Source organism: Podarcis bocagei (genome assembly GCF_964188305.1).
Source record: "Podarcis bocagei genome assembly, chromosome: 3".
NCBI classification, from domain to species: Eukaryota; Metazoa; Chordata; class Lepidosauria; order Squamata; family Lacertidae; genus Podarcis; species Podarcis bocagei.
Genome location: NC_138127.1, coordinates 69,050,452 through 69,077,194, shown reverse-complemented (window position 1 = coordinate 69,077,194; position 26,743 = coordinate 69,050,452). Strand labels below are relative to the sequence as shown.

The 26,743-nt window shown below is 42.9% G+C and overlaps 2 protein-coding genes across 2 annotated transcripts in view; both read left to right on the top strand.

Moving 5' to 3' along the window:
* The first annotated feature begins 151 nt into the window (after nucleotides 1-151).
* On the top strand, nucleotides 152-17,286 carry LOC308583800 (sulfotransferase 6B1-like). Its single transcript, XM_081188140.1, has 7 exons — nucleotides 152-797; nucleotides 1,818-1,936; nucleotides 10,844-10,933; nucleotides 12,542-12,668; nucleotides 13,097-13,191; nucleotides 14,602-14,758; nucleotides 17,059-17,286. The coding sequence occupies exons 1-7, from the start codon at nucleotides 596-598 to the stop codon at nucleotides 17,187-17,189; spliced, it is 921 nt and encodes a 306-aa protein (XP_081044266.1). The 5' UTR covers nucleotides 152-595; the 3' UTR covers nucleotides 17,190-17,286.
* A 318-nt stretch (nucleotides 17,287-17,604) lies between these two features.
* LOC308583311 (interferon-induced, double-stranded RNA-activated protein kinase-like) overlaps nucleotides 17,605-26,743 on the top strand; it is a 39,744-nt gene continuing 30,605 nt past the window's right edge. The window contains exons 1-4 of the mRNA XM_081187123.1: nucleotides 17,605-17,670; nucleotides 24,634-24,808; nucleotides 26,250-26,368; nucleotides 26,607-26,696. Of these exons, the coding sequence (XP_081043249.1) occupies nucleotides 17,647-17,670; nucleotides 24,634-24,808; nucleotides 26,250-26,368; nucleotides 26,607-26,696 (408 nt within the window). The 5' untranslated portion in view covers nucleotides 17,605-17,646. The remainder of the gene's footprint in view (nucleotides 17,671-24,633; nucleotides 24,809-26,249; nucleotides 26,369-26,606; nucleotides 26,697-26,743) is intronic.

Genomic DNA, 26,743 nt, shown 5'->3' with positions numbered 1-26,743 from the left:
AAGAGTCGGACACGACTAGACAACTAAACAACAACAACAACCAAAGTTCTGAGAGACAGGGGTTTAGATATTTTGTATTAAGAAATCCCAAATGTCCGAACAAACATTTAGTTTTATCCTATCTAGAAATTATCTAGAAAGTATTCTTGAGAAAATGAAAAATGTCCAGATTTTAAGACCTATAAAGTTTGTGTCACAGAGTTCCCAAAGAATCCTAAAAGAAGAAAGGATGCACAATTAGGTACTTAACCTGTCAGAATGGTTTCAGTCTGCTTTTCTTCTCCTACAGGGCCTCTGGTGTTGCAATGTCAAGTGGTTTTTCTGCTGAAAAAGCACCCTGCCCAGCCCCTCAAATAGTGTGTAATTTACATATCCAGAAAATGGGGCTGTCCCAAGTCAGAGGCAAATAAGAACAGAGTTTGCAAAATCTCAGAGGTCAATGAGAGTGTAGTGTGCGAGGGTTTTGAGAGTATAGTGCTTGTCATTCAGAATTGCTTCCTCTTCTGCTATATACCTTTATTGTACAACTTCTGGTCATACAGAAGCAAATCTGCCTTTTAAAAGGGGTTGTGACAAGACTGAGGCAGCCAACGAGATGGCTCAGAAAAAGACAAGTCTTGTGGAAATAATAGAGCAGCTTTTTGCTACGCTTCAAGGGGAGGAGAATGAGGAGCTGCTGTTTACTTACAGAGGAGTGCTGTATCCAAAACTTGTTTGTAGTCCTGGGACTTTTGAAGCATTGGAAACCATGGAAGCTAGGAAGGATGATAAGTTGATTGTTGCTTATCCAAAATGTGGTGAGTATCCAGCTTTTAATGGAATTAAAGGGGAATGGATTTGTTTACCAATTGATATCTGGCCACATACAATTTGTATGTTTATTTCCCCCATGTAATCTGGATATACAGTTTCCATGTTTTGTTGTGCTTTTCATAAATGGTAAATGGGAATTTTGTATGCAAAACCTGCAAACCTGAGCAGCTGACTCCACAGCATATAATAAGCTGTCATGTGGAAGTGCCTTCTATTAAAGTTTGAACAAGGAAACCAATGTTTATTTGCTACGCAAAATGAACTGAAATAGGTCCCAGGTGAATACATTTTGGGGTGCCTGGATTCACACCTCACTTAGTGGCTGAGCACCCCACAACAGCCATGAGAAGCAATTCAAGGCCCTCTTTTATGTGGAGATGAGATGTGTGCCTCATAAGTCCTTGGTTACAACCCATCCTCCATGTTATTCAGTGAGGCCTCTGAAATTGTACCTTTTTGTGCTTTGTTCACTTTCTTCCACCTTGCGCCACCTTCTTTGCCATTTTAATCCACTCCTCTGTGACTCTTGTTCCCACCTAATGTCAACTTGCCTGAAAAAAAACAGGATTTATGGGAAAGGATCCTCACCCTCAGAGTCTAATGTAAGTGGCAACTGCTCTTTGCTACCCCTTTGTTGGATGAAATGTGAAGAAACTTCCTGGATTCTCCCACAATGAAGCTTTTGCTCCAAAAGAAAATGTTTTGGGGTTGTTGTTGCTTTTTTCATTTTCAAAGCCTTGACTGTGTACAGTTCTTTTTAAAAAGCTGTGTTTTCTTCACAAAAGAAGAAAGAATAAAAGTTTGCAGTCTCCAAGGCTTGCATGGTGGCAACAGCTTTGTTGTGACTTACCTGGTGTGGTCTTATGACCCACCTGCAGGTCCCAATGCACTGGTAGAAGACCTATGATTTAAGTTGACTGTTGTATATGAACATGGCTGTGCATTTGGTTGTGTGAGTTATGCCCTTGTGATTCCTATATGTCTCACTTGCTTTTATGTTGCAGGTACTAACTGGGTGCTCCAAATGGTAAATGACATGATAGTTGCAATCCCAAGTTACAAGGACTTGTCACCAGCAGAAAACATACAAATGCTTGAATTTGGATTGCCCACAAAAGCTCAGGTTGGCATGATTTCCAAGTTTGTCTAGCAAATGATCAGAACTGACATGTTGTCAAGGTGGTGTCTGCTCTTCGCTATAAACACCCCCTGTTCACTCAGAGAGATATTTACAGTTCTTTATTTACATATGTACAAACAGCAACAGTTCCGAATCATGCTTCTGCATCTGAGGAGTCAGATTCGGGGAGTGGCTTCTTTCAGCTCCTTCTCCAACACAGCATAGGTGGGAATCTTGCGAGAGGTCTTTGATCCCTGCGTTTTAACTCTCTCTTGGCCTGTGCCAAGGCACCGCTTCCCCTTCTGTTCCTGAACTCCCTGGTTGGTGGCAGGGAGAGCATCGTAGAGCTCCTAGAACATCGTAGAGCCCTGTCACCACTTGACTGCTCTCCTCCTCCTCCTCCTCCTCCTCTGCTTCTTTTGTCATTTCCCTGTACAGTGGTACTTCGGGTTAAGAACTTAATTCGTTCTGGAGGTCTGTTCTTAACCTGAAACTGTTCTTAACCTGAAGCACCACTTTAGCTAACGGGGCTTCCTGCTGCTGCCACGCTGCTGGAGCACGATTTCTGTTCTCATTCTGAAGCAAAGTTCTTAACCTGAGGTAATATTTCTGGGTTAGCGGAGTCTGTAACCCGAAGCATATGTAACCTGAAGCGCATTTCTCCAACACACAAACAAAACTCTGAAGGAAAAACTGTACTTGCCACATTCTGTAATACAGTTTTGTTAATGTCTTCTTTTATATTTACATCAACAACTTTCATTTTTTAAAATAATATTTTTATTAATTTTCCATTTTTACAATCCAATAAAAGCCACAATAATACATTTCCAAATTATAATAAAAACAAGAAAACCAGTTATCCAATGCCAACTTACATATTTTTGAGTGATGTCCCATGTTCTGAAGTTCAGGGAATGATGATCTAATGTCGTGCTGCAATTCTTAGCTAGTCCAAATAAAACATTTCCGATATTAATCCTTCATTTGTTTTGACAGCTACTGGTCCTGCGACTTTCGTTTGTATTCAATTAATTCATCCATTAATTTAGCAAGAGGGTTAATCCTGTGCAGTTATGTGTTAAATATTTTTAATTTTCTTATTTGTTCTTCCTGTTGTAATCCAAAGTCCTCAGCAACATGCTTCACTTTTGGTTTCGGCACACAAGCACAATTCTCAATGCATCACATCAAAGATAAAGAGAAGTCTGGCATTCTACCATTGACCCCAGGCAGATATCCAAAGTTAACTTCTGTGATCTCATTCCAGCTACTCACAAGCTGATACCTCACCAAAACCATAATCCATCCAATGGCCCTGAGTGAGAACTGCAGTTAATCTTAATACATAACATAAAATATATTGAGAGAAAATAATGGAGGCTCACCTCACCCAACATGTTGTTGTTGTTTAGTCGTTTAGTCGTGTCCGACTCTTCGTGACCCCATGGACCAGAGCACGCCAGGCACTTCTATCTTCCACTGCCTCCCGCAGTTTGGTCAAACTCATGCTGGTAGCTTCGAGAACACGATCCAACCATCTCATCCTCTATGGTCCCCTTCTCCGTGTGCTCCATGATCTTTCTCAACATCAGCGTCTTTTCCAGGGAGTCTTCTCTTCTCATGAGGTGGCCAAAGTACTGGAACCTCAGCTTCACGATCTGTCCTTCCAGTGAGCACTCAGGGCTGATTTCCTTAAGAATGGATAGGTTTGATCTTCTTGCAGTCCATGGGATTAGCTGTTCTCCCTGTGCAAAGGTCAGAGGGGGCAGGGTTTCTGTTGAGGCAGGTGATTAGCTGTGGGAGGAGCTTATCAGAGCTAGCAGGGCAGCGGCACGCACAGTTTGATCCATCTTTTAGATTTAGTCTCAAACATTTGTTGGGGGAGACCTAGGTTTTTTTGTTGGGGGAGTTATTTGTCCTGTCTTCACACTTTTTATGATGGAGGACCGCTGTAGCCACCCCCAATGACACGTTCTCAAGATGGAGGGGGAGGGAACAGCTGCAGTCGCCTGTGGTTCCTGCGCAATGTTTGCCATCTTGCCAAAGGTTGCAGGCAGCTTTACCTGCAGCAATTGATGTTGATTGCCCTCTTAAAAGACAAAGTCTAGCAACTGGAGGAACGTGTAGCTACGCTCCAAAGAATTAGAGAGCTGGAGCTCTTCTTGGAAGCAACAGAGCACACCGTCTCCACCAAGGAGGAGACAGGGGACTCCCCTGAGAAGGAGGCTAGTTCACCAACACAGGAGCCAGATATATGGAGAAACATGACTCAAAGAAGTAGGAGGCCCAGGGTTCGTTCTGATTGTTTAGAAATACACAATCGCTTTGAGGTCCTCTCCCCTAGCATGGAAGACGAAGAGCAGACTCCATTTGAGGATCTCTCCCTCATTACAGTCGATCAGGTATATGAAGATGAGCAGCAAAGTCAGTCCTCAGGGAATGTGCAGGCGACCTTGGAACGGACAGCTCATGGAAGAACCCCGACCAAACCTAAGAGGAGGCGTGTAGTGGTGATAGGGGATTCCCTACTGAGGGGAACAGAAGCAGTGATCTGTGGGCCTGACAAGATGTCTCGGGAAGTGTGCTGTCTCCCCGGGGCTAAGATCCAAGATGTAACTGAACGACTGCAAGGAATCATAAAACCCACTGACAAATACCCCTTCCTCTTTGTTCATGTGGGAACCAATGACACTGCAAGCAATAGCCTCCAGAAGATCAAAAGAGACTACGAGGCTCTGGGCAGGAAATTGAAGCAACTAAATGCACAAATTGTCATCTCATCTGTCCTCCCAGTTGAACGACGTGGCCCAGGGAGAGAGGGAAAAATAGTGGAAGTGAACAGCTGGCTTCGCAAATGGTGTAAACAAGAACGGTTTGGATTCTTAGATCACGGACTGCAGTTTCTTGAAGATGGACTTCTGGCAAGTGATGGGCTGCACCTCACAACGGTTGGGAGAAATGTTTTTGCCAAAAATCTCAGAAACCTCATCAGGAGGGCTTTAAACTGACTAATGTGGGGGAGGGAGACAGTGCTCCTGAAGGTAGGAGTCTATCAGTTGATGAAGATGATCATCCAGATGTCATAGACCAAATGGAGCAAACAGCACACAGACCTAGTGGTGGGAGGAAAAAAATCCTTAAATAAGAGACACGGGGGAATGATTAATGGACTTCAATGTCTGTACACTAATGCGCAAAGCATGGGAAATAAACAAGATGAGCTTGAGCTCTTGGTACAGCAAACTAAATATGACATAATAGGCATCACTGAAACCTGGTGGGATAAGTCCCACGATTGGAATGTAATAATGGGGGGATACAATCTATTTCAGAGAAACAGACCAGACAAGAAAGGAGGAGGAGTGGCGTTATATGTCAGGGATGTGTATACCTGTGAAGAGATCCAAGATTTAGAACCTCAAAGCCAAAGTGAGAGCATTTGGGTCAAAATTAAGGGAGAGAAGAATAACAGTGACCTCATTGTGGGAGTTTACTATAGATCCCCAAGCCAAACGGAGGACATAGGTGATGCCTTCCTGGAACAGATGGCCAAGCATGCAAAAGGAAGGGTGATAGTAGTAATGGGGGACTTCAATTACCCAGATATTTGTTGGATGTCAAACTCAGCCAAGAGCATAAGGTCAAACAGATTCCTCACTGGCCTTGCAGACAACTTCATTGTCCAGAAAGTGGGAGAAGCAACAAGAGGAACAGCTATTTTAGATCTGGTCCTAACCAATGTTGATGACCTGGTTAGTGGGGTAGAAGTGGAAGGATCATTAGGCACGAGTGATCATGCTCTTATGAAGTTTACTATACAGCGGAAAGGAGCAGCCAAGCATACTAGGACTCAATTTCTTGACTTTAAGAAAGCCGACTTCATAAAACTTAGGGAAGTGCTGGGTAAGATCCCATGGACAGTAATACTAAAAGGAAAGGGAGTTCATGATGGCTGGGAGTTTGTTAAGAGGGAGATAGTAAAAGCACAACGTCAGGCAATACCAATGAGACGGAAACATGGAAGGTGCCTAAAGAAGCCAGGGTGGCTATCTAAAGAACTTTTAACTGAGTTAAGATTAAAAAAGGATGTGTACAAAAAATGGAAAAGGGGGGAAACCACCAAAGAGGAATTCAAACAAATAGCCAGCACGTGTAGACACAAAGTCAGAAAAGCTAAAGCACAGAATGAACTCAGGCCTGCTAGAGAGGTTAAAAGCAACCAAAAAGGCTTTTATGAGTATGTCCGTAGCAAAAGGAAGAACAAAGAAACAGTGGGGTCACTCAGAGGAGAAGATGGTGAAATGGAAACAGGGGACACAGAAAGGGCTGAACTCCTCAATGCCTTCTTTGCCTCAGTCTTCTCCGATAAAGAAAACAATGCCCAACCTGAAAAATTTGAAGCAAATGATTCAGGAAAGGAAACACAGCCCAGAATAACTAAGGAGATAGTACAAGAATACTTGGCTAGTTTAGATGTATTCAAGTCTCCAGGGCCAGATGAACTGTATCCAAGAGTATTAAAAGAACTGGCAGATGTGATCTCAGAACCACTGGCAGTCATCTTTGAGAATTCCTGGAGAACAGGTGAAGTCCTGGCAGACTGGAGGAGGGCAAATGTCCCTATTTTCAAAAAGGGGAAAAGAGAGGACCCAAATAATTACCACCCAGTCAGTCTGACATCAATACCAGGGAAGATTCTGGAGCAGATCATTAAGCAAACAGTCTGTGAGCACCTAGAAAGGAATGCTGTGATCACCAATAGTCAGCATGGATTTCTGAAAAATAAGTCATGTCAGACTAACCTGATCTCGTTTTTTGACAGAATTACAAGCCTGGTAGATGAATGGAACGCAGTGGATATAGCCTACCTTGATTTCAGCAAGGCATTTGACAAGGTGCCCCATGATATTCTTGTAAAGAAGTTGGTAAAATGCGGTCTTGACTATGCTACCACTCAGTGGATTTGTAACTGGCTGACTGACCGAACCCAAAGGGTGCTCATCAATGGTTCCTCTTCATCCTGGAGAAGGGTGACTAGTGGGGTGCCACAGGGTTCTGTCTTGGGCCCGGTCTTATTCAACATCTTTATCAACGACTTGGATGATGGACTCAAGGGCATCCTGATCAAATTTGCAGATGACACCAAACTGGGAGGGGTGGGTAACACCCCAGAGGACAGGATCACACTTCAAAACGACCTTGACAGATTAGAGAACTGGGCCAAAACAAACAAGATGAACTTTAACAGGGAGAAATGTAAAGTATTGCACTTGGGCAAAAAAAATGAGAGGCACAAATACAAGATGGGTGACACCTGGCTTGAGAGCAGTACATGTGAAAAGGATCTAGGAGTCTTGGTTGACCACAAACTTGACATGAGCCAACAGTGTGACGCGGCAGCTAAAAAAGCCAATGCAATTCTGGGCTGCATCAATAGGAGTATAGCATCTAGATCAAGGGAAGTAATAGTGCCACTGTATTCTGCTCTGGTCAGACCTCACCTGGAGTACTGTGTCCAGTTCTGGGCACCACAGTTCAAGAAGGACACTGACAAACTGGAACGTGTCCAGAGGAGGGCAACCAAAATGGTCAAAGGCCTGGAAACGATGCCTTATGAAGCCTGGAGAAGAGGAGGTTAAGGGGTGATATGATAGCCATGTTCAAATATATAAAAGGATGTGACATAGAGGAGGGAGAAAGGTTGTTTTCTGCTGCTCCAGAGAAGCGGACACGGAGCAATGGATCCAAACTGCAAGAAAGAAGATTCCACCTAAACATTAGGAAGAACTTCCTGACAGTAAGAGCTGTTCGACAGTGGAATTTGCTGCCAAGGAGTGTGGTGGAGTCTCCTTCTTTGGAGGTCTTTAAGCAGAGGCTTGACAACCATATGTCAGGAGTGCTCTGATGGTGTTTCCTGCTTGGCAGGGGGTTGGACTCGATGGCCCTTGTGGTCTCTTCCAACTCTATGATTCTATGAATCCCCTCCAGCACCATAATTCAAAAGCATCAATTCTTCAGTGATCAGCCTTCTTTATGGTCCAGCTTTCACTTCCATACATCACTACTGCGAAAACCATAGCTTTTACTATACGGACCTTTGTTGGCAAGGTGATGTCTCTACTTTTTAAGATGCTGTCACCCAACATACTGATCCAAGTATGACGAAAGTCCTTCTCCACATCAAAACCTTGGCACTCAGTGGCTGATCCAATTAGCAGGTTATATTATCTCCTCTAGTTCAGAGCATGCCTGTTAATTAAGTCCAAATTTCATCTTAAAAAACAGAGTACCTCTGCTCATGGTGACCGCTTTTGAGAGTTCCTGATATACGCAGTGCAATGCACCCAGCGTCCCCTGCCCCCCCCATTCCTTTGGAACGGGCGGTAGGTATCAGATGATCTGCGGGTGAAGCTAGCCCCCCCTTTTTGCTTTTTTTTTTTAAAAATAATATTTATTGAAACACAAATTTTTTTAAAATTACACAGAAAAAAGCATTACAAAAAACGACAAAAACACAAAAAGAAAAAGAGAAAATAAAACCATCACTTTCAAATTCTCCAATTTCCGTTACCTTCTTTCCATGACCACCTCCTCCTCCCATCTCTTGTATCTTAATTAATAATTGTCCCAGCAAATCCTTTCCATAATTCATAATATTTTATCATTACATTACTTTACTCTATTATCATCTTGTCTTATAAAAACAACCTTAAAGCTTAAAATTTAAATCTTTTTTGCCAACTTCTCATAGCCATTACTTTTTTGCCAAATTCTTTAGACATTTTTACAAGAGCCAAGTAATTTCATCTCAACATTTCCCCAAAATTCATAAAACATTTCTAGTAGTAATAATATAAAAAAGATACAATAAAATAAAAGCAATCCAATCTTCTTCCAGCGTCCCCTCCCCCCGGTCCTGGGATTGTCAGTCTTTTTTTTGTCCCATTAGTCTGGCACATTAACCTGGTGCTCTTATATCCGAGGCCTTTAAATCTCTTCCATGTCCCTTTCGCAGATCTTCTTCATATTTTCCTTTCACTCGCGGGAACTCCAGCTTAATAGTGTTTTTGACCCTTTTCAGCAAATCAGCCCTTTTCTCACAGTCCAGACTAAGCTCCATGTGATGTTTAAAAACATATTTCAAATTCCCTCCAAAATTGAAAGTCCCAACAACTCCAAACCTCTGATGGCCCATTACCAGACTCGGAAAGTCCAACCATCCCTGCAAAGGGGGGTCAGTCCAACCCCCCATTTCCAGTTCAATCCAAACTTTATCTTTCCAAATCTGTTTCCCCCCAAGTTCATTTATAAGATCCAAAAGCTCATTTTCCTGCTGTGCCAAAAGTCCCTCCATCCCTGGCGTCCCAGATTCAGCAAGGTCCTCTTCTTTCAGTTGTTCTGTCATGGCACGCTCCTGTTTTGGTTCCTCAGTGGGCTCCATATGATTTCCCACTACCTGTTCAAAGGCTCTGGCTGCATTAGTCATACAGTCCATCTTCTGACTTAACTGATCCAATAGGGCACTTATTTTACAGAAAGCACCCAACAGTGCTTCTGAAGGCATTGTCCTGCAAGGTCACAGAGTTCTTTCCCACAGTTGTAATCAGTAACAGCCGCAAGTTCCCAGGATTTAGTTACAATTTCATAGTTCCCCTCTAGGGGGGAAAACTTCAGATTGCCCTTTTCCTTGGAAACAATAGCAACAGAGTTTCTTCTTTAAGATATTTAAAGGAAAGGAAAGGAAAGGAAACAATGGAATCACAATATTTCCCTCCTTTTAACTATCTGTCAAAGCATTTGTTTCTGGTCAATGAGCTTCAATCATCAAATCTGACACCCCGCTCCAGGGTCAGGACAGTGGAAAATTACTTTACTTTAACTTTATTTCCGCAGGTTTAAACAACTCAGTAAACGTCCCCCTTCTTCTCCTGCTTCCGAAGGGGGATTCCACAATTTTGAATGATGAGAGACGATCCTTTAAAAGTGATTTTTAAGGTTCTAGTTTACGTTGTCTTTGCTTTGTTATAACTACAAAAGAACGGAAGGGTGACTTCCTGTTTAGCCCTTTCTGTTTCAGTACCTAATTAGGGTAAATTTTAGAGTCCAGGTTCCTTTTATTTTGCCAATTCTTGTTTAAAATCCAGGTATTTAGTGTTCCAGTACTCACGGTTAGTTATTTTCGATGCCAAATTGTCCCAGGCAACTCTCCGGCAACGGCTGTGCGGCTTCGCTTCGCAGAAAAAGCAGTCGACTCACAGCACCGCGCCACTTCCCCCTCTTCACTTTGGAGCCCGTTTCTGGGTTCCTTAGTGGGTTGGGGGGGCGCTAAAGGTACCCGCCGAGTCCCACGGTCACAGGCTTCATCCGCCTGTGATTTTCAGAAGGGTCCCCGCTACGCCGCAGTGGAAAAGACCCGTTTCGTGCGGAGCTTGTCCCTCCAGTTCAGAGGGAGTCCGCCATCACCGGAGGCACCCCCCTTTTTGCAAGGATAATTACTCCCATATTATCCTCAATTAGCCGTGCAGAAGGGCTCTGCTGGCATGGGCACAGCTGTTCACCATGGCAGTCAGTGCCGGAAGCCGATGTTAACAACTTTCAGACTCTCCCCACTTCAGTGATCATATAAACTTTATTAATAATTATTATTTGGATCCGAATCATGTCTTTAGGTTAGGTAAAGGGGGGAGGGAGAGAGGTGAATACGTAGAATCAAAGAATTGTACAACTTGAAGAGACCCAAATGGTCATGTACTCCAAACCTCTTTGTATAGTTTGTTATTCTTATTCTGTCAATATGTAAATCAAAGCCCCCCCCCATTATAAAGCTCAATAAAAAGAAGGGGGAAAACAACCCCTCTAGATCCTGAAACAACAACAAATTTAACATTCCTCTAATTCTTATTCTAGGACATGGACAAGCAGCCTTCTCCACGTATTTTTTCTACACATTTCCATTATGATAATATTCCCAAATCTTTTTTTGAGAATAAGGTGAAGGTAAGTGACTAGCTTCACTACTATTATGATTGCCTAATACTCTAACAGCATTTAATCACAACACTGAGTACTTAATATAGGTATCTTAATTTGACAGCTCTTGTCATATTGTCAAAGCAAATTCTATATCAGTTGGCCTAAATCCAGGCTAACAGAGCATTCCAACCCTCCCTCGGACTGGGTTGAGGATTTGTGTGAGGACTGAGCAGAGTTGTTCCTCTGCGCGGCTCTCCTGGCTGGTTTGGATTGCTGTCTCCTGCTTTGGCTTAGTTACTCATGACTAAACCCATTGATTTCAATGGGACCTGGGTACAACTAAATCTGGACCCACTGCATTCTTTGCATAGCTGGAGGCAAAGGTGCTGCTTTATCTGTAATCTCTGTGTGAGGTAAGGGACCTTTGAAACTGTTCTCTTCACATGCGGGTCTGTCACAGTTCTGTTTCAGGCATAGGCAAACTTGTCCCTCCATATGTTTTGAGACTACAATTCCCATCATCCCCGATGACTAGTCCTGTTAGCTATGGATGTTGGGAGTTGTAGTCCCAAAACATCTGGAGGGCTGAGTTTGCCTATGCCTGTTCTGTTTCATGAGCCAAACCATAGAATAATGTAGACAGTCTCCTTCCTCCGTCTTCTTCTTCAGAATTAGATACTCAGGTTTACCTGGGGGAAATTCCAAAGAGGGAACTATAAAGCAAAAGCCATTCCCCAAGTCTCTCCAAGGCAAAGTGTTATTGGAAGTGATATCTACTCTGCTAAACTTCCTGCCTTTTGTTGTGGCAGTCTGTTATATCCCAGAAACACAAGTCTCTCCCCACAACCAGTTTAAGCGAGATGGGCAAGAACAGAGAACATTTTAAGACACCAGCTTTTTCAGCATTTCAATTTCAGTTTGCACTGATATGTTACTTTCAGTACACTATGTCCGCAACCTGTGTTCTGGGGATCGCACCTAATGCCAAAATTGCATATACTCAAAACACATTGGGTTCCATTTTTGGTTGGGACTGCCAAAGTCATTTTCCCCAGAGCCCTGCACCCCCTTTTAATTTAATAAAATACTTTGCCAATTCCATAATAATATTAATAATAATAATTTATTACTTATACACTGCCCATATGGCTGGGTTTCCCCAGACACTCTGGGCGGCTTCCAGCAAGAGATTAAAACTACAGTAAAGCTAAATGAGCGTCACTTGCAGGCTTACTGTATATAAATACTGTTGACTTGCAACTTGTCTGCATTTAACTTGCGCAATAACAGCTTTAACTGTTTGGCCAGCATACAATGGCACAAATTAAACGCATGCTCGGCAAAGAGCTATAAAGCACTTTCTGTGCTAAGTTTTCCTGTAACAGAAAGAGCTTTTAAGCTCTCAGCCTTTCTTACTGGGCTCTGGGAAGGTTTCGCATGGGCTCCTGGAGGCTCCTGGGAGAAATTGTGGGAGCCCTGTGTGAGAGGCTCCCTTCCAGAGCAAGGCACAGAGCTTAAAAGCTCTGCCTTAGGTAGGGGCCAATGGCCTCCTTGGTGTGTCAGCTCCAGAAAGCTGTTTGCACAGGGGAGATTCCAACAAAATCTAATCTCTCTTTCTTTCTTTTTAAATAGATGCTGGTAGTATTTCGAAACCCCAAAGATGCTGCTGTATCCTATTACCATTTTTACAACAAAAACCCTGTTCTTCCAGATGCCAGTTCTTGGGATGATTTTTTTCAAAAGTTCATGAGTGGCGAAGGTAGGTTAGAAGTTCTCACTTTCTGTATTTCTGAAACTTCCCTCAAAGTATTTGTGTAGAGCTTCTGTTCAGATGAAAGGCAAACAAGTTTCAGATCACCAGGACTCTTGATTGCAGGGAAAAGCCCAGTCGATATTTCTTTTACTCAGACTTGCATCATCAGTAGCTGTCCTCCAGATAGTGGTGGATAGCCAGACTCATCACTGATGGGTGATATGAATTTAGGCATCTTTTCAACACCTGATGATTTGTGTACAGATTTTGCATGTCATAAAAATGGCTGGTTTTTATCAGTGTTGGGTTAAACAGAATGAACGAAGTGTTGTATTCTCATTGTAGGATATGTGAAGCTTTTGCCAGCAATTGATGTCATTTTTGTTTTTTATTTCCCCCTGGCTATGAAATATGCTGTTTGCATTTCATTTCAGTTTGTTGGAAATCCTACTTTGACCATGCTCTTGCTTGGGACAAACATATGGATGACGAAAATGTCATGATCATCACATTTGAAGAGCTGAAAGAAGTGAGCATTCTTTGAAATTGAGATAATGATTCTGTTGTGCATTTATTTTCTTAAATGGCCTAATCAAGCTGTATGTGGAAATTCAGACAGGTGTATTGATGGTTGCTGAATTGGTAAAGGGAGAGGCATTGTTTTGCTTTTCTGTTTCTGCTCCCTTACCCTCCCTCCTCATTGTCTTTTGTTTTCTTTTCCTGTAGTTAACCTGTAGTTAATAATTATTAGAAATGCATTCATTTTTCCTCATTCTTGTTATGGAATGAGGTCCTCATCAATATATTTTTTTGGGGGGGGATGGTAATCTAAATTAAATGGAGGCCTAAATATAGATCAGATTGTGTTTTAGGTCCCCCCCCTCTCTCTCTCTCTGTGTGTGTGTGTGTGTGTGTCTCCCCAGCTGCAACCTCTCCAATCTCCCATGCTAAATTGTCATGCTGGGCGGGGGAAGGGATGCTGCAATCTGATAATCCATCTATATGTTATTATTTTGCACTTCCCAGTTTCAAATAAGAAAAGAACGTTAGTTAAACGTTTATCCTTTTGTCCTGGGTATATAGTAGCTATTGCTTTTATTACACCACCCCCTTTTATCATAATTCATTGGAACAATCAAGGGCATAATAAACTTGCCACTTCTCTGGTCTTCACCACAGGCCTGGTCCTCTGTGTCCTCCTCCCCCCTTGAGAGGGGGATCAAATGGGGCAAGCCCCCTTTTGTCTGAGGTTTGGAAGTTCTTTCTCATTATGCTGCCAAGTACTTTCTGCTGTGTTTCTGCCAGTGTTATATTTTGACTTTTCTTCTGCAACAACTGTTTTTCTTAAGAGCATGAGTAGTGTGTGCACGCGTGTGTGCATGCGCATTTGGTTTTTGTTTGTTAAGTAGGTTTGGATATTTCAAATAAAAGAAAAATCACAGTTCTGCAGTTCATTAAATACTAAGCACACCAATATGCCAGTCTGATTAAGTATTGTGGTGTAATCTTTATGGGTGTGCTCGTTCACAGGCTAACAAAGTTTATCAGAAGTAGTGTTCCAAACTTTTAATCATCTCAAACATTTCTGAGTTAAAAGGAATATAGATGATTAAACATGACATGCTGGAAATGGGAAAAAAATGGGTAGCAGAAATCTGGGGAAAAATGCTTTTCAAATCTAAGTTACAGAAGCAAATAGAAAGTTGTAAATGATGTGCCTTTGCTGAGACAATGTTTCTGTACTTTTCATGCTGCACTTATTTTGCCAATATCAAATGCACCTTTTTAGAATAGCTAAAGCACATGCATTTATGAATATATTTATTCAGATGTTTAGCCTGCCCCATTCTTGAATCTTAGGGCTGATTCTAACTTAGAAATCTACCTTAGTACCAAATATATTTATGAAGTCATAACTAACTTTATTGTTATTTTCCAGAATCTTCACGAAGGAGTGAAGCGAATAGCTGACTTTTATGAACTACCTCTGTCTGATGAAATGATTAAGTCTGTTGCAGAGAACTCTACCTTCCAAGCAATGCGGAGCAAATCTGAAGAAACATACGGTATACTTGCTCCTGTCATTTTCAGGAAAGGTAATATTGCTTTTATGCCACTAGTTTACACTGAATTCTCTTTCTTCCAGTAACACAGCGCCCTCTAGGGGTGCCATTTATCGGCTGGACAACTTAACACTACATTTTGTCAATATCTTGAAAATAGTTTTGATCCATTTCCTTCTTTCTCTCTCCCATCCCACATATAGAACCAAAGTTCAAAAACACTAAGAACCCCTAAAAAGCCTCTGTAAGACCATTCTCCTATAATTAGAACAAGGAAGTCTTCTGGTCCAGAAGAGTTTGCACATGTCATATTTTCAATAGTCCAAATTAATCTGCAAAAGTAGAAGTTACTTGTGCTGTGACATCACAGTTTTCTGCATTCTCTCCTACCAATGATACCCAACTATGTAGAGTAAGAGGCATAAAAACCATGAGCCCAGGGCAACTCATGTTTTATTATGTCAATAATCAAACAAGACAGTTAAAACTCTGAATAGGGGTCTAGGTGATCTGGGAGTTGGTGGTCCTATTGAACTTGAAATGTTCTAAGTGGACAAGCATAGGACTGCACAGTGGGATAGTTGGAATTCAGTGGGGCTTATTTGCAAGTAGGTTGGGATAGAAATAATGCCTAAGTGCTCTAACTGTAAACCAATTAGCCACAGTATAAATTACTCCAATACTTTGGCCACCTCATGCTAAGAGAAGACTCCCTGGAAAAGACCCTGATGTTGGGAAAGATGGAGGGCACATGAAGAAGGGGACGACAGAGGACGAGATGGTTGGATAGTGTTCTCGAAACTACTAACAAGAATTTGACCAAACTGCAGGAGGCAGTGGAAGACAGAAGTGCCTGGCATGCTCTGGTCCATGGGGTCATGAAGAGTCGGACACGAGTAAACGACTAAACAACAACAACAACAAATAAATTACTTCACTGTGTAATTTAAATAACAGTAATATTTACAATACTACCACATCACGTTTCATTAACCAGAACCATTTTGACAGGGATAAGCTTCCAGTTTTGTTTATCTTTTTCAATGGTTTCAGACAACAGAATATTTCCACAGATCAAGGCAAGCTTCTCTACTCTTTCTCGTGTTTGCATTCTTCTTGATTGGCGTCAAACTCCCCCCCTCAAAAAAAAGAATATATTTTTTTTCACCCGCTGCAAAGTTAAGAGACATCTGCAGCAGGTGAGATGGTTTCAGAGTTCTACAGGTTTACAATAAACTGAAATTATAATTATGTTAAATTCTCTTATATAGCTACGTACTAGAAGAGTAGCCAGTGCATTACAAGGAAGTTAGAATGATATTTTTAAAATTTTGCCTTTTAACATTTCAGCCATCATGCTAAGATATTTTATGATGTTTGTGTGTGCGTGTGTGTGCGTGCGTGTGTGTGCTTCTTTTAATTCTCGAAAATCCCTTAGGCTTCTCTTGGGAGGAAAGCTGTGTTTGTTTAATAATAATACAGCTGTATCTCAAAAGTCAAACAGAATCCATTCTGGAAGTCTGTTCGACTTCCAAAACATCCGACTTCCAAAGCGCAGCTTCTATTTAGCTGCAGGAAGATCCTGCAGCCAATCAGAAGATCCTGCAGCCAATCAGAAGATCCTGCAGCCAATCAGAAGATCCTGCAGCCAATCAGAAGCCGTGGACGCCCTGTTGGACGTTTGGCTTCCCAAAGAATGTTCGAAAACTGGAACACTAACTTGCGGTTTTTGATCGTCCAGGAGCCAAAACATACAAGTTCTGGGGTGTTTGAGAACCGAGGTATGACTGTAATAATGATGATGATGATGTTAAAAGAAACAGAAATATTTGAAAAAGAAAACCTTGCAACTGCACCCACATGCTCACATATGCCCCTCAAATGTTTCTCTCCACTCACTCTTCACATCCCAAACAGCCCATTCTGATGCATGCTAGTAATGCTCTTCCTTGCTTACTCCCAAGAAAGGGTGCATAGGGTTGCAGGATGAGAAGCATGACAGTACACCCTTCTGCTTTAACATTCCCAAACCATAAATGTGATCTCTGAACCTCTATATAGGAAGAAATATATACAGTGGTACCTTGGGTTAAGTACTTAATACGTTCCGGAGGTCTGTTGTTAACCTAAAACTGTTGTTAACCTGAAGCACCACTTTAGCTAATGGGACCTTCCGCTGCCGCCTCGCCACCAGAGCGCGATTTCTGTTCTCATCCTGGAGCAAAGTTCTTAACCCGAGGTAATATTTCTGGATAAGTGGAGTCTGTAACCTGAAGCGTATGTAACCTGAGGTATCACTGTAGTGAGATTCATTTTTCATTGTTTCTTTATAGGTGCTGTGGGTGACTGGAAGACTTTGTTTACTGAAGCTCAGAGTCGGGAAATGGATGCAAAATTTGAAGAGTGCTTAGCAGGAACTAAACTGGGTGCAAAGCTAAAATATGACCAATATTGTAAATTTTAAACCTTTGGATTTGGAGGTTAATATCTGAAGCCTTTCGATTCAGAATAAAATGATGTTTAAGTGCTAGATACATCTATGCACAGAAATTTTTTTAAAATGCTCTCAGTCTTTTTTGCTTTAAAAATATTGTAATCAAATCCTTAACATACTAAATGGGAAGAGCATGAAGACCTGCTATGAAATATATTTGGGGCGATTTCCCCCCATAGAAAGCGCCCTGCTGAGCCCCGTAAATATTATGTAATTTACATTTCCAGAAAATGGGGCTTTTCCAAGTCAGAGGCAAATGAGAACAGGGTTTGCAAACTCTCAGAGGTAAATGAGAGCATAGCGTGCGAGTGTTTGTGATTCAGAATTGCTTCATCTTCTGCTATATATACCTTGCGCAACTGCTGGTCACACAGAAGCAAATCTGCCTATTAAAAGGGGTTGTGACAAGACTGAGACAGCCAACAAGATGGCCAAGAAAAAGTCAAGACTTGTGGAAAAATTAGGGAATCTTTTAGCTACGATTCAAGTGGAGGAGAATGAGGAGCTTCTGTTTACTTATAGTCTTTTTTGCTTTAAAATCATGTAATCAAATTCTTAACATACTAAATGGGAAGAGCATGAAGATCTGCTATGAAATATTTCTGGGGCGGTGATCTCTTCTTTAATGGCTATGTCCTACTTCAGAAGATATGCTGTACTTTTTTTTCGTTCTCAATCATATTATGGAGCCAACCCCCCTCCCCAAAGACAGCGATCCTAGTCCCACATCTCACAACTGTCTACATGCACACCAATGCACCTGCGATTCTACATCCAGCCTATACATTTAAAGCACATGGCTCCCCCAAAGAATCCTGGAAACTATGGTTTACACCCCACCGCACTACAATTCCCAACCCCCTTAACAAACTGGAATTCCCAGGATTCTTTGAGGGGAAGCCATGTGCTTTAAATGTATGGGCTGGATGTAGAATCGCAGGTGCATTTAATTCTCACAGCAACTGGCAAAGGTGTAACTCCTGATAGAAGCTTACCAGGCAGTGCACGAGGCTCCTGAATGTTTGAATGGTCTTCACAGTAAATGTAGAAAGCTACCATGGCAAAGAATGGCAGGTGTGGGGAATCGTTGACCCTCCAGATGTTGCTCCCACCATCCCTAGCCATTGGCTGTGCTTGCAGCAACATCTGAAAAGACAAACATTCCCCACACCTGAAGTAATGGCAGATTAAGCCACCTAACGCCATAGGTGTGCTCAGTGGCGTCGCAACGGGGGTGGGGCGGGGCGCCCCGGGTGCCATGTCTGGGGGGGGGGTGTCAAGTAGGAACCCTGTGGGGGCTTGGGGTGGCGCTAGCAGCCACCGCGCAGCCACAGCCGCATGTGAAGGATCCTCTGTTCGTGGCTGCAGCCACAAGAAGAGGATCCTGGCGCCGGCGGAAAACCGCTATGTACAGCGCATGTGCAGCGTCGCATACATGCGCTGTACGTAACATGCACTGTACGTAGCGGTTTGCTGCCCCGGGTGTCACGATGCCTTCGTTCGCCCCTGGGCATGCCACTGAGATGGAAGACAGCTAGGATCCCTAACCCCATTACTCAAGCCAGTTTCGGCAAAACATCCATCCATTCATTTCTATGCCGCTTCATAATTCTAAGAAGAAGAAGAAATCTCCAAGAGGTTTACAGCCCACATCAAACCATCAAAGAAAGCAATGCAAAATAAAACACTGCAGAGGAAAGTCAAGTTATAAAGCATGCATTCAAATCAATATAATTAAATGAAGACATTACCATAACCGTTGCAAAATATCACTTTATTAAAGGGAGTCAGATAAAATTGGATGACCAGTGATTCAGTCAGGTATGCCCCCCCCCCCGTGCCTCTAAACCAGAACCCCTTTTGAAGCCCTGTGTGATGACTTCTGCCTGCAAAACAAGGCTTTCCCCTCTCTCCTTCCCCTGCACACCCCCATGCCCTTTCCAAAATTTGTTGCTGGGGGAGAACCAGGTGAAAGAGACGAGGGATTGTTCTGTCTGGCAAACTGAAATGCTTGTGCTGATGGAACAATCTAAAGAGTGTGACATTGAATTCTATTGTGTGTAGACTCTTCAGATATAAAGGCATGAGAAGAGTTACAGTTATATGCAGGCCAGTCTGACATATTAGCTAGCATAGCAGAATGTCTCACCAGATAACGTGTGTTTTTAATTGTGTTTTTAATATTCTATTGCGAGCCGCCAAGGGTGTCTGGGGAAACCCAGCCAGATGGGCAGGGTATAAATTATCATCATCATCATCATCATCATCATCAAATAAGTTTTTATTGTTTTCTTCATATGATACTTTCTCCAACAATCCTTATTATCACAATATAAACCCTTTGACTCTGCCGAATCTTGACTTCCCTTCCTCCCAGCTGCTGGTATATACATCACATACTTATTGTGTATATTATTATAATAACTTATTATTATTATTATTATTATTATTATTATTATTATTATTATTACACTGGGCAACAGTTTTTTACTTTTTGAATGTTGTCTAGATTTCTACAACTGATTTAGGGTATTTTTGCACTGCTGAATCAGGAAATGGCATCCGTTTCTCTCCATCAGGTCAGGTTTTTGTGCTATGTTGATTTGAAAAAAAAATCAGATCTTGTGACAAAATCAATTACATTTTTGAGGCATTATCAGCTGATTTTTTCAACACATATCATCCTAAATATGTTTTTAACAGAAAAAAAATGTTTTTCCAACAACATATATTGATTACCTGATAAAAACATCGATTACTGTAAACTGAATGGTGGGCATTGATAAAGGTAAGTACACGTAAATTGCATGTTGCTTCACCATTTTTCAAACTTCAAGGCTTGAACTTCCGTTTCTTGGAACTCCTGGAATGCTCAGCAGCATGAAGGTCTCTCTTCAGAGTCCAACAGTAGTCAGCCATCATGACTGTGTCCCAGCGACCCTGATACCTGGTCTCCATCTCTTTCATGTCCTGATGGAATCTCTCCCCCTGCTCGTCACTCATTGAACCCAGGTTCTCAGGAAACCGGTCCATATGTGAAAATAGGTAGTGCATCTTGATGCTCATGTTGCAGCCCAGGTTTCTGAAAGCAGTCAGCATGTTGTTGACAAGTTCTGTGTAGTTTCTGGCCTTATTGTTGCCAAGAAAGTTCTTCGCTACCAGAACAAATGCCTTCCACGCTTCCAGTTCCACTTCGTTCATTGAGTTTCCGAACTCTGGATCTCTGATGAGCTGACGGATCTGAGGACCGTCAAAGATGCCAGCTTTCAACTTCTCCATGGTCAATCCTGGAAAAGCCTGGCACAAGTAAGTGAAGCAGTCACCATCCTTGTCCAGAGCCTTGGTGAACTGCTTGATTAAGCCAAGCTTGATGTGCAGCGGTGGGAAGAGTATTCTGTCTCTGTCCACCAGAGGGTCGTTGATGACGTTCCTTTTTCTGCAAGGCACCAATTCCTCCCGCACAGGCCAGTCCTTCTTCGTGTAATGCTGAGCACGGTCCCTACTATCCCACATGCACATAAAACATGGGTACTTGGTGAAGCCAGACTGTTGTCCCAACAAAAAGTTCACCATCTTCAGGTCAACACAAATAAACCACTTATGCTGATCATAACCAATTTTCTCCAGCACATACTTCACCGCTTCATAGTTCTCCTTCAGTGTACTCGAGTGAGCCAGGGGTATAGAGGCAAACTGGTTGCCGTTGTGTAGCAGAACACATTTCAGGGATCACTTGCTGCTGTCAATGAACAGTCTCCAATCTTTGGGTTCGTACTGTGGCACTCCAAGCTTGAGCAGAAGCTGCACAATATCTGCACAGTACACCAAGTCCTTCTCGTCCGAGAAAAAACAGAGGTACTCTTGATGCCTGTTGCGGAAGAAGCTGATGCAAGCACTGTCAGAGAGGAGGTTTTCCCCCTTCAATCTGGATGCCAACAGTTCGGCAGAGTCCTTTGACAAGCTGAGGTCGTGAACTAGATCATTCAACTCCTTTTGGGAAAATGGATGTGGAGCATCATCTTCAAGAACCACTTCTTCTTCTTCTTCTTCTTCATGTCCTTCAACACTGGAGGCATCTTCGTCACTAATGTCAGGAAGTTCTCCAAAGATAGGCACTGGAATTTCATCACAATGAGCTACAGGACGATGTGCTGATTGAAGATCAGGATACTTGAGGCTGCTCCGGTTCTTTCTGTTGATCCCAGTCACATCAACAGCACAAAAGTAGCAGTCAGTGACATGGTTTGTCGGCTTCCTCCAAACCATGGGAATTCCAAAGTTCAGACTCGTCTTGCCATTGGTCCACCCACGTAGAGTCTCGGTGCCCAAGCTTTATGCTGGTCACCAAGTTTAATACCAAAATAACTTAATAATAATAATAATAATAATAATAATAATAATAATAATAATAATAATAATTTATTATTTGTACCCCGCCCATCTGGCTGGGTTTCCCCAGCCACTCTGGGCGGCTTCCATAAAAACCAAAAATACAATAAAATATTACACGTTAAAAACTTCCCTGAACAGGGCTGCCTTAAGATGTCTCCTGAATGTCAGGTAGTTGTTTATCGCTTTGACATCTGCTGGAAGGGCTTTCCACAGGGCGGGTGCCACTACCGAGAAGGCCCTCTGCCTGGTTCCCTGTAGCTTTGCTTCTCGCAATGAGGGAACCGCCAGAAGGCCCTCGGCGCTGGACCTCAGCGTCCGGGCAGAATGATGGGGGTGGAGACGCTCCTTCAGGTATACTGGACCGAGGCCGTTTAGGGCTTTAAAGGTCAGCACCAACACTTTGAATTGTGCTCGGAAACGTACTGGGAGCCAATGCAGGTCTTTCAAGACCGGTGTTATATGGTCTCGGCGGCTGCTCCCAGTCACCAGTCTAGCTGCCGCATTCTGGATTAGTTGTAGTTTCCGAGTCACCTTCAAAGGTAGCCCCACGTAGAGTGCATTGCAGTAGTCCAAGCGGGAGATAACCAGAGCATGCACCACTCCGGCAAGACAGTCCGCAGGCAGATAGGGTCTCAGCCTACGTACCAGATGGAGCTGGTAAACAGCTGCCCTGGACACAGATTTGACCTGTGCCTCCATGGACAGCTGTGAGTCCAAAATGACTCCCAGGCTGCGCACCTGGTCCTTCAGGGGCACAGTTACCCCATTCAGGACCAGGGAATCCTCCACACCTGCCCGCCTCCTGTCCCCCAAAAACAGTACTTCTGTCTTGTCAGGATTCAACCTCAATCTGTTAGCCGCCATCCATCCTCCAACCGCCTCCAAACACTCACACAGGACCTTCACCGCCTTCACTGGTTCTGATTTAAAAGAGAGGTAGAGCTGGGTATCATCCGCATACTGATGAACACCCAGCCCAAACCTCCTGATGATCTCTCCCAGCGGCCGCATGTAGATGTTGAAAAGCATGGGGGAGAGGACAGAACCCTGAGGCACCCCACAAGTGAGAGCCCAGGGGTCTGAACACTCATCCCCCACCACCGCTTTCTGAACACGGCCCAGGAGGAAGGAGTGGAACCACTGTATAACAGTGCCCCCAGCTCCCAGCCCCTCAAGACGGTCCAGAAGGATGCTATGGTCGATGGTATCGAACGCCGCTGAGAGATCCAGCAGAACTAGGAAACAGCTCTCACCTTTGTCCCTAGCCCGCCGGAGATCATCAACCAGTGCGACCAAGGTAGTTTCAGTCCCATGATGAGGCCTGAATCCCGACTGGAAGGGATCCAAATGGTCCGCTTCTTCCAGGCGTGCCTGGAGTTGTTCAGCAACCGCTCGCTCAATCACCTTGCCCAGGAATGGAAGATTTGAGACTGGGCGATAGTTGGCCACCATGGTCGCATCTAAAGATGGTTTTTTAAGAAGCGGTTTAATAACCGCCTCTTTCAGCGGGTCTGGGAAGGCTCCCTCACGGAGGGAGGTGCTTTGCCGCACCAATTTATGGAAGATTTCAAGGTTTTATGACTTCAAACTGATCCCTTTTCGACATAATCACCCAGAACTATCGGACCTGAATACTTCTTGTCATTAAAACAATCATTTCCAATCAAAACAATTATTCGACATGGCATTTTACCCTCACCAACTTCTTCTAAAATGCTCCACACAAGCGTACACGTGAACAAAAACTTTAAAAAATGAGATGTGGCCATAGCTCAAAAACTTGACCTGATTGAGCAAAACCAATGTGATTTTTGGATTCAGCGCATCAGATTCGTCCTAAATTAACTGAAAAAAACGCAAGCAACAAATATTATTATTACTGTGTTATGAAGAATATGTGTGAAGAGGAAATCAGCTGGGTTGTCTGAGAAACGCCTCTGCCAGGTTAAAAATATAATAATGGTGAGTAGAAAATGGCTACGGGATAATTTTGCTCTATGTCATGGCCTTTAGGTATAAGTATTCATTAACTAGTTTTCAGCTTTTGCTCGGAAGACAAAAAGATAACTTCAATGGCTATGCGGGGGAGAGCAGCAACATCATATTTTGGTGTTCTCAGCATGTTGCCAATGAGATACAATTTGATTTGCCAGCCAGAATATGGGACAAGAATATGGGACAAACATTCAGACCCAACCTTTCAGAAATCAAGTCCTTACAAGGTGTCTTAGAGATAAGAAAGATACATGAATAAAATCACAACATTAAAATATAGCAATTGACTTCCCACTGGGACTTTAATCACCAACTGCCCTGTTGGGAATGGGTTAAAGTTTAGCTGGAATAGGCCACCTAACACCCCCTTTCACAACTCCTTTGTCCCAAAAGGGGACTTCACAAAACCTTTTAAAGATTAACCTGATGAATGAAAATGCAGAACATGGCCAGTCTCAGAGGAGGTTTGGTTTCCCTGATAAATCTTAGTGACCTGCTATTTGGTAATCCTGTTATATTAAAGCTTTTTGATATGCTGAGAATTTCAGCTGTAAAGCAAACATGTTTTTTTTTAAGCGAATGGATGCTGCTATGGCCTCGCCAGTTTGATATATGATTACCTTCAGACTTCTCCTTTTGCAAATAATATTTAACACCGCAGACTTGTTACCATCATAAAAGTTTGTAAATGTACATGGCAACCCATAAGTACCAGCAGGCCTCTACAGGGCCTCTGGTGTTGCAATGACAAGTGATTTTTCCTCTGAGAAAGCGCCCTGCCCAGCCCCTCAAATAGTGTGTAATTTACACATCCAGAAAATGGTGCTGTTCCAAGTCAGAGGCAAATGCGAACAGAGTTTGCAAACTCTCAGAGGTCAATGAGAGCATAGCGTGCGAGTGTTTGTGATTCAGAATTGCTTCCTCTTCTGCTATATACTTTTATTGCACAACTTCTGGTCACGCAGAAGCAAATCTGCCTTTTAAAAGGGGTTGTGACAAGACTGAGACAGCCAACAAGATGGCCCAGAAAAAGGCAATAGAGAATCTTTTAGCTACGCTTCAAATGGAGGAGAATGAGGAGCTGCTGTTTACTTACAGAGGAGTGCTGTATCCAAAAATTTGTAGTCCTGAGACCTTTGAAGCACTGGAAACCATGGAAGCTAGGAAGGACGATAGGCTGATTGTTGCTTATCCAAAATGTGGTGAGTATCCAGCTTTTAATGGAATTAAAGGGGAATGGATTTGGTTACCAATTGCTATCTGACCACATACGATTTATATGTTTATTTCCCCCATGTAATCTGGATTTACAGTTTCCATGTTTCGTTGTGCTTTTTATAAATGGTAAATGAGGATTTTTGACTCCACAGTGAATAACCTGTTGTGTGGAAGTGCCTTCTATTAAAGTTTGAACAAGGAAACCAGTGTTTATTTGATACCCCAAATGAACTGAAATGGGTCCCAGGTGAATACATTTTGGGGTGCCTGGATTCCCTCTTTCCTCAGTGGCTGAGCACCCCACAACAGCCATGAGCAGCGACTCAAGGCCCTCTTTTATGAGGAGAGCAGATGTGTGCCACATAAGTCCTTGGCTCCAACCCATCCTCCATGTGGCTCAGTGAGGCTTCTGAAATGGAAAAGATAGTCTCTTCCAAAGCCAGGCAGCATGTTACCAACAGCAGGTGGAGGGGAGGGAGGCTGTGGGAAGGCTGGGCTGGGGCCAAGTGGGGAGGAAGCTGTCTCACATAAGAAGAGGGAATAAAAGACTGCAGTCTCCAGGGCCAGCCAAGGGGCTTGCATGGTGGCAACAGCCATTTAATCTGGATTTATCATTTCCATGTTTTGTTGTGCTTATCAGAAATGGTAAATGGGGATTTTGGATGCCGTTGAAAACCTACATGCATAAGCACCTGCGGCCACAACGAATAAGCTGTCATTTGAAAGTACCTTCTGTTACAGTTAGAGCAAACAAACCTGTGTTGTTCCTTTTTTAATCAGGGGGAGTCACTTTTGAAGGGGCAACTGGAGTATTGGTGAGGGTTTTCTTTGTTGGCCCTTTGTTGGAGAAGCAGCTCTTACTTTCTCAAATACCTGTGCCCCCTTTTCACCTTCTTTTACTTCCTTTTATCTGCTGGTATTGTCTTTCTGTCTCCCTCTCACATTCTTTTGTACTTTGTTCACTTTCTTCCACCTTGTGCCACCTTCTCTGCCATTTTAATTCACTCCTCTGTGACCCTAGTTCCCGCCTAATGTCAACCTTCCTGAAAACAAACAGGATTCATGGAAAAGGTTCCTTACCCTTAGAGTCTAATGTAAATGACAAGTGCTCTTTCTTGCCCCTTTGATGGACGAAACATGAAGAAGCTCCTCGGAGTCTCCCACAATGAAGCTTTCATTCCAAAAGAATTGTTTCCCTTCACTTTCAAAGTCTTGACCCTTTACAGTTTGTTTACAGCTTGCATGATGGCGACAGCTTTGTCGTGACTTACCTGGTGTCACCTTGTGACCCACCTGCAGGTCCCAGCCCACTGGTTGAAGACCTACGATTTAAGCCAACTGCCATATATGAACATGACTGTGCATTTGGTTGTGCAGCTTATGCTCTTGTGATTCATATATGTCTCATTTGCTTTTATGTTACAGGTACTAACTGGGTGCTCCAAATGGTAAATGACATGGTAGCCGCAATCCCAAGTTACAAGAACTTACCACCACTAGAAAACCTACAAATGCTTGAATTTGGACTGCCCACAAAAGTTCAGGTAGGGTAAAGGGGGGAGGGAGAGAGGTGAATACCTAGAATCAAAGAATTGTACAACTTGAAGAGACCCAAATGGTCATGTCCTCCAAACCTCTTTGTATAGTTTGTTATTCTTCTTCTGTCAATATGTAAATCAAAGCCCCCCCCCATTATAAAGCTCAATAAAAAGAAGGGGGAAAACAACCCCTCTAGATCCTGAAACAACAACAAAGTTAACATTCCTCTAATTCTTATTCTAGGACATGGACAAGCAGCCTTCTCCACGTATTTTTTCTACACATTTCCATTATGATAATATTCCCAAATCTTTTTTTGAGAATAAGGTGAAGGTAAGTGACTAGCTTCACTACTATTATGATTGCCTAATACTCTAACA

Excerpts from the sequence above, each read along its gene's own strand:
- LOC308583800 (XM_081188140.1), top strand. The coding sequence starts at position 596 with ATGGCTCAGAAAAAGACAAGTCTTGTGGAAATAATAGAGCAGCTTTTT. Across the intron at positions 10,934-12,541 it reads TTTTTGAGAATAAGGTGAAG|ATGCTGGTAGTATTTCGAAA; the intron begins GTAAGTGACTAG and ends CTTTTTAAATAG. Across the intron at positions 14,759-17,058 it reads TCCTGTCATTTTCAGGAAAG|GTGCTGTGGGTGACTGGAAG; the intron begins GTAATATTGCTT and ends GTTTCTTTATAG.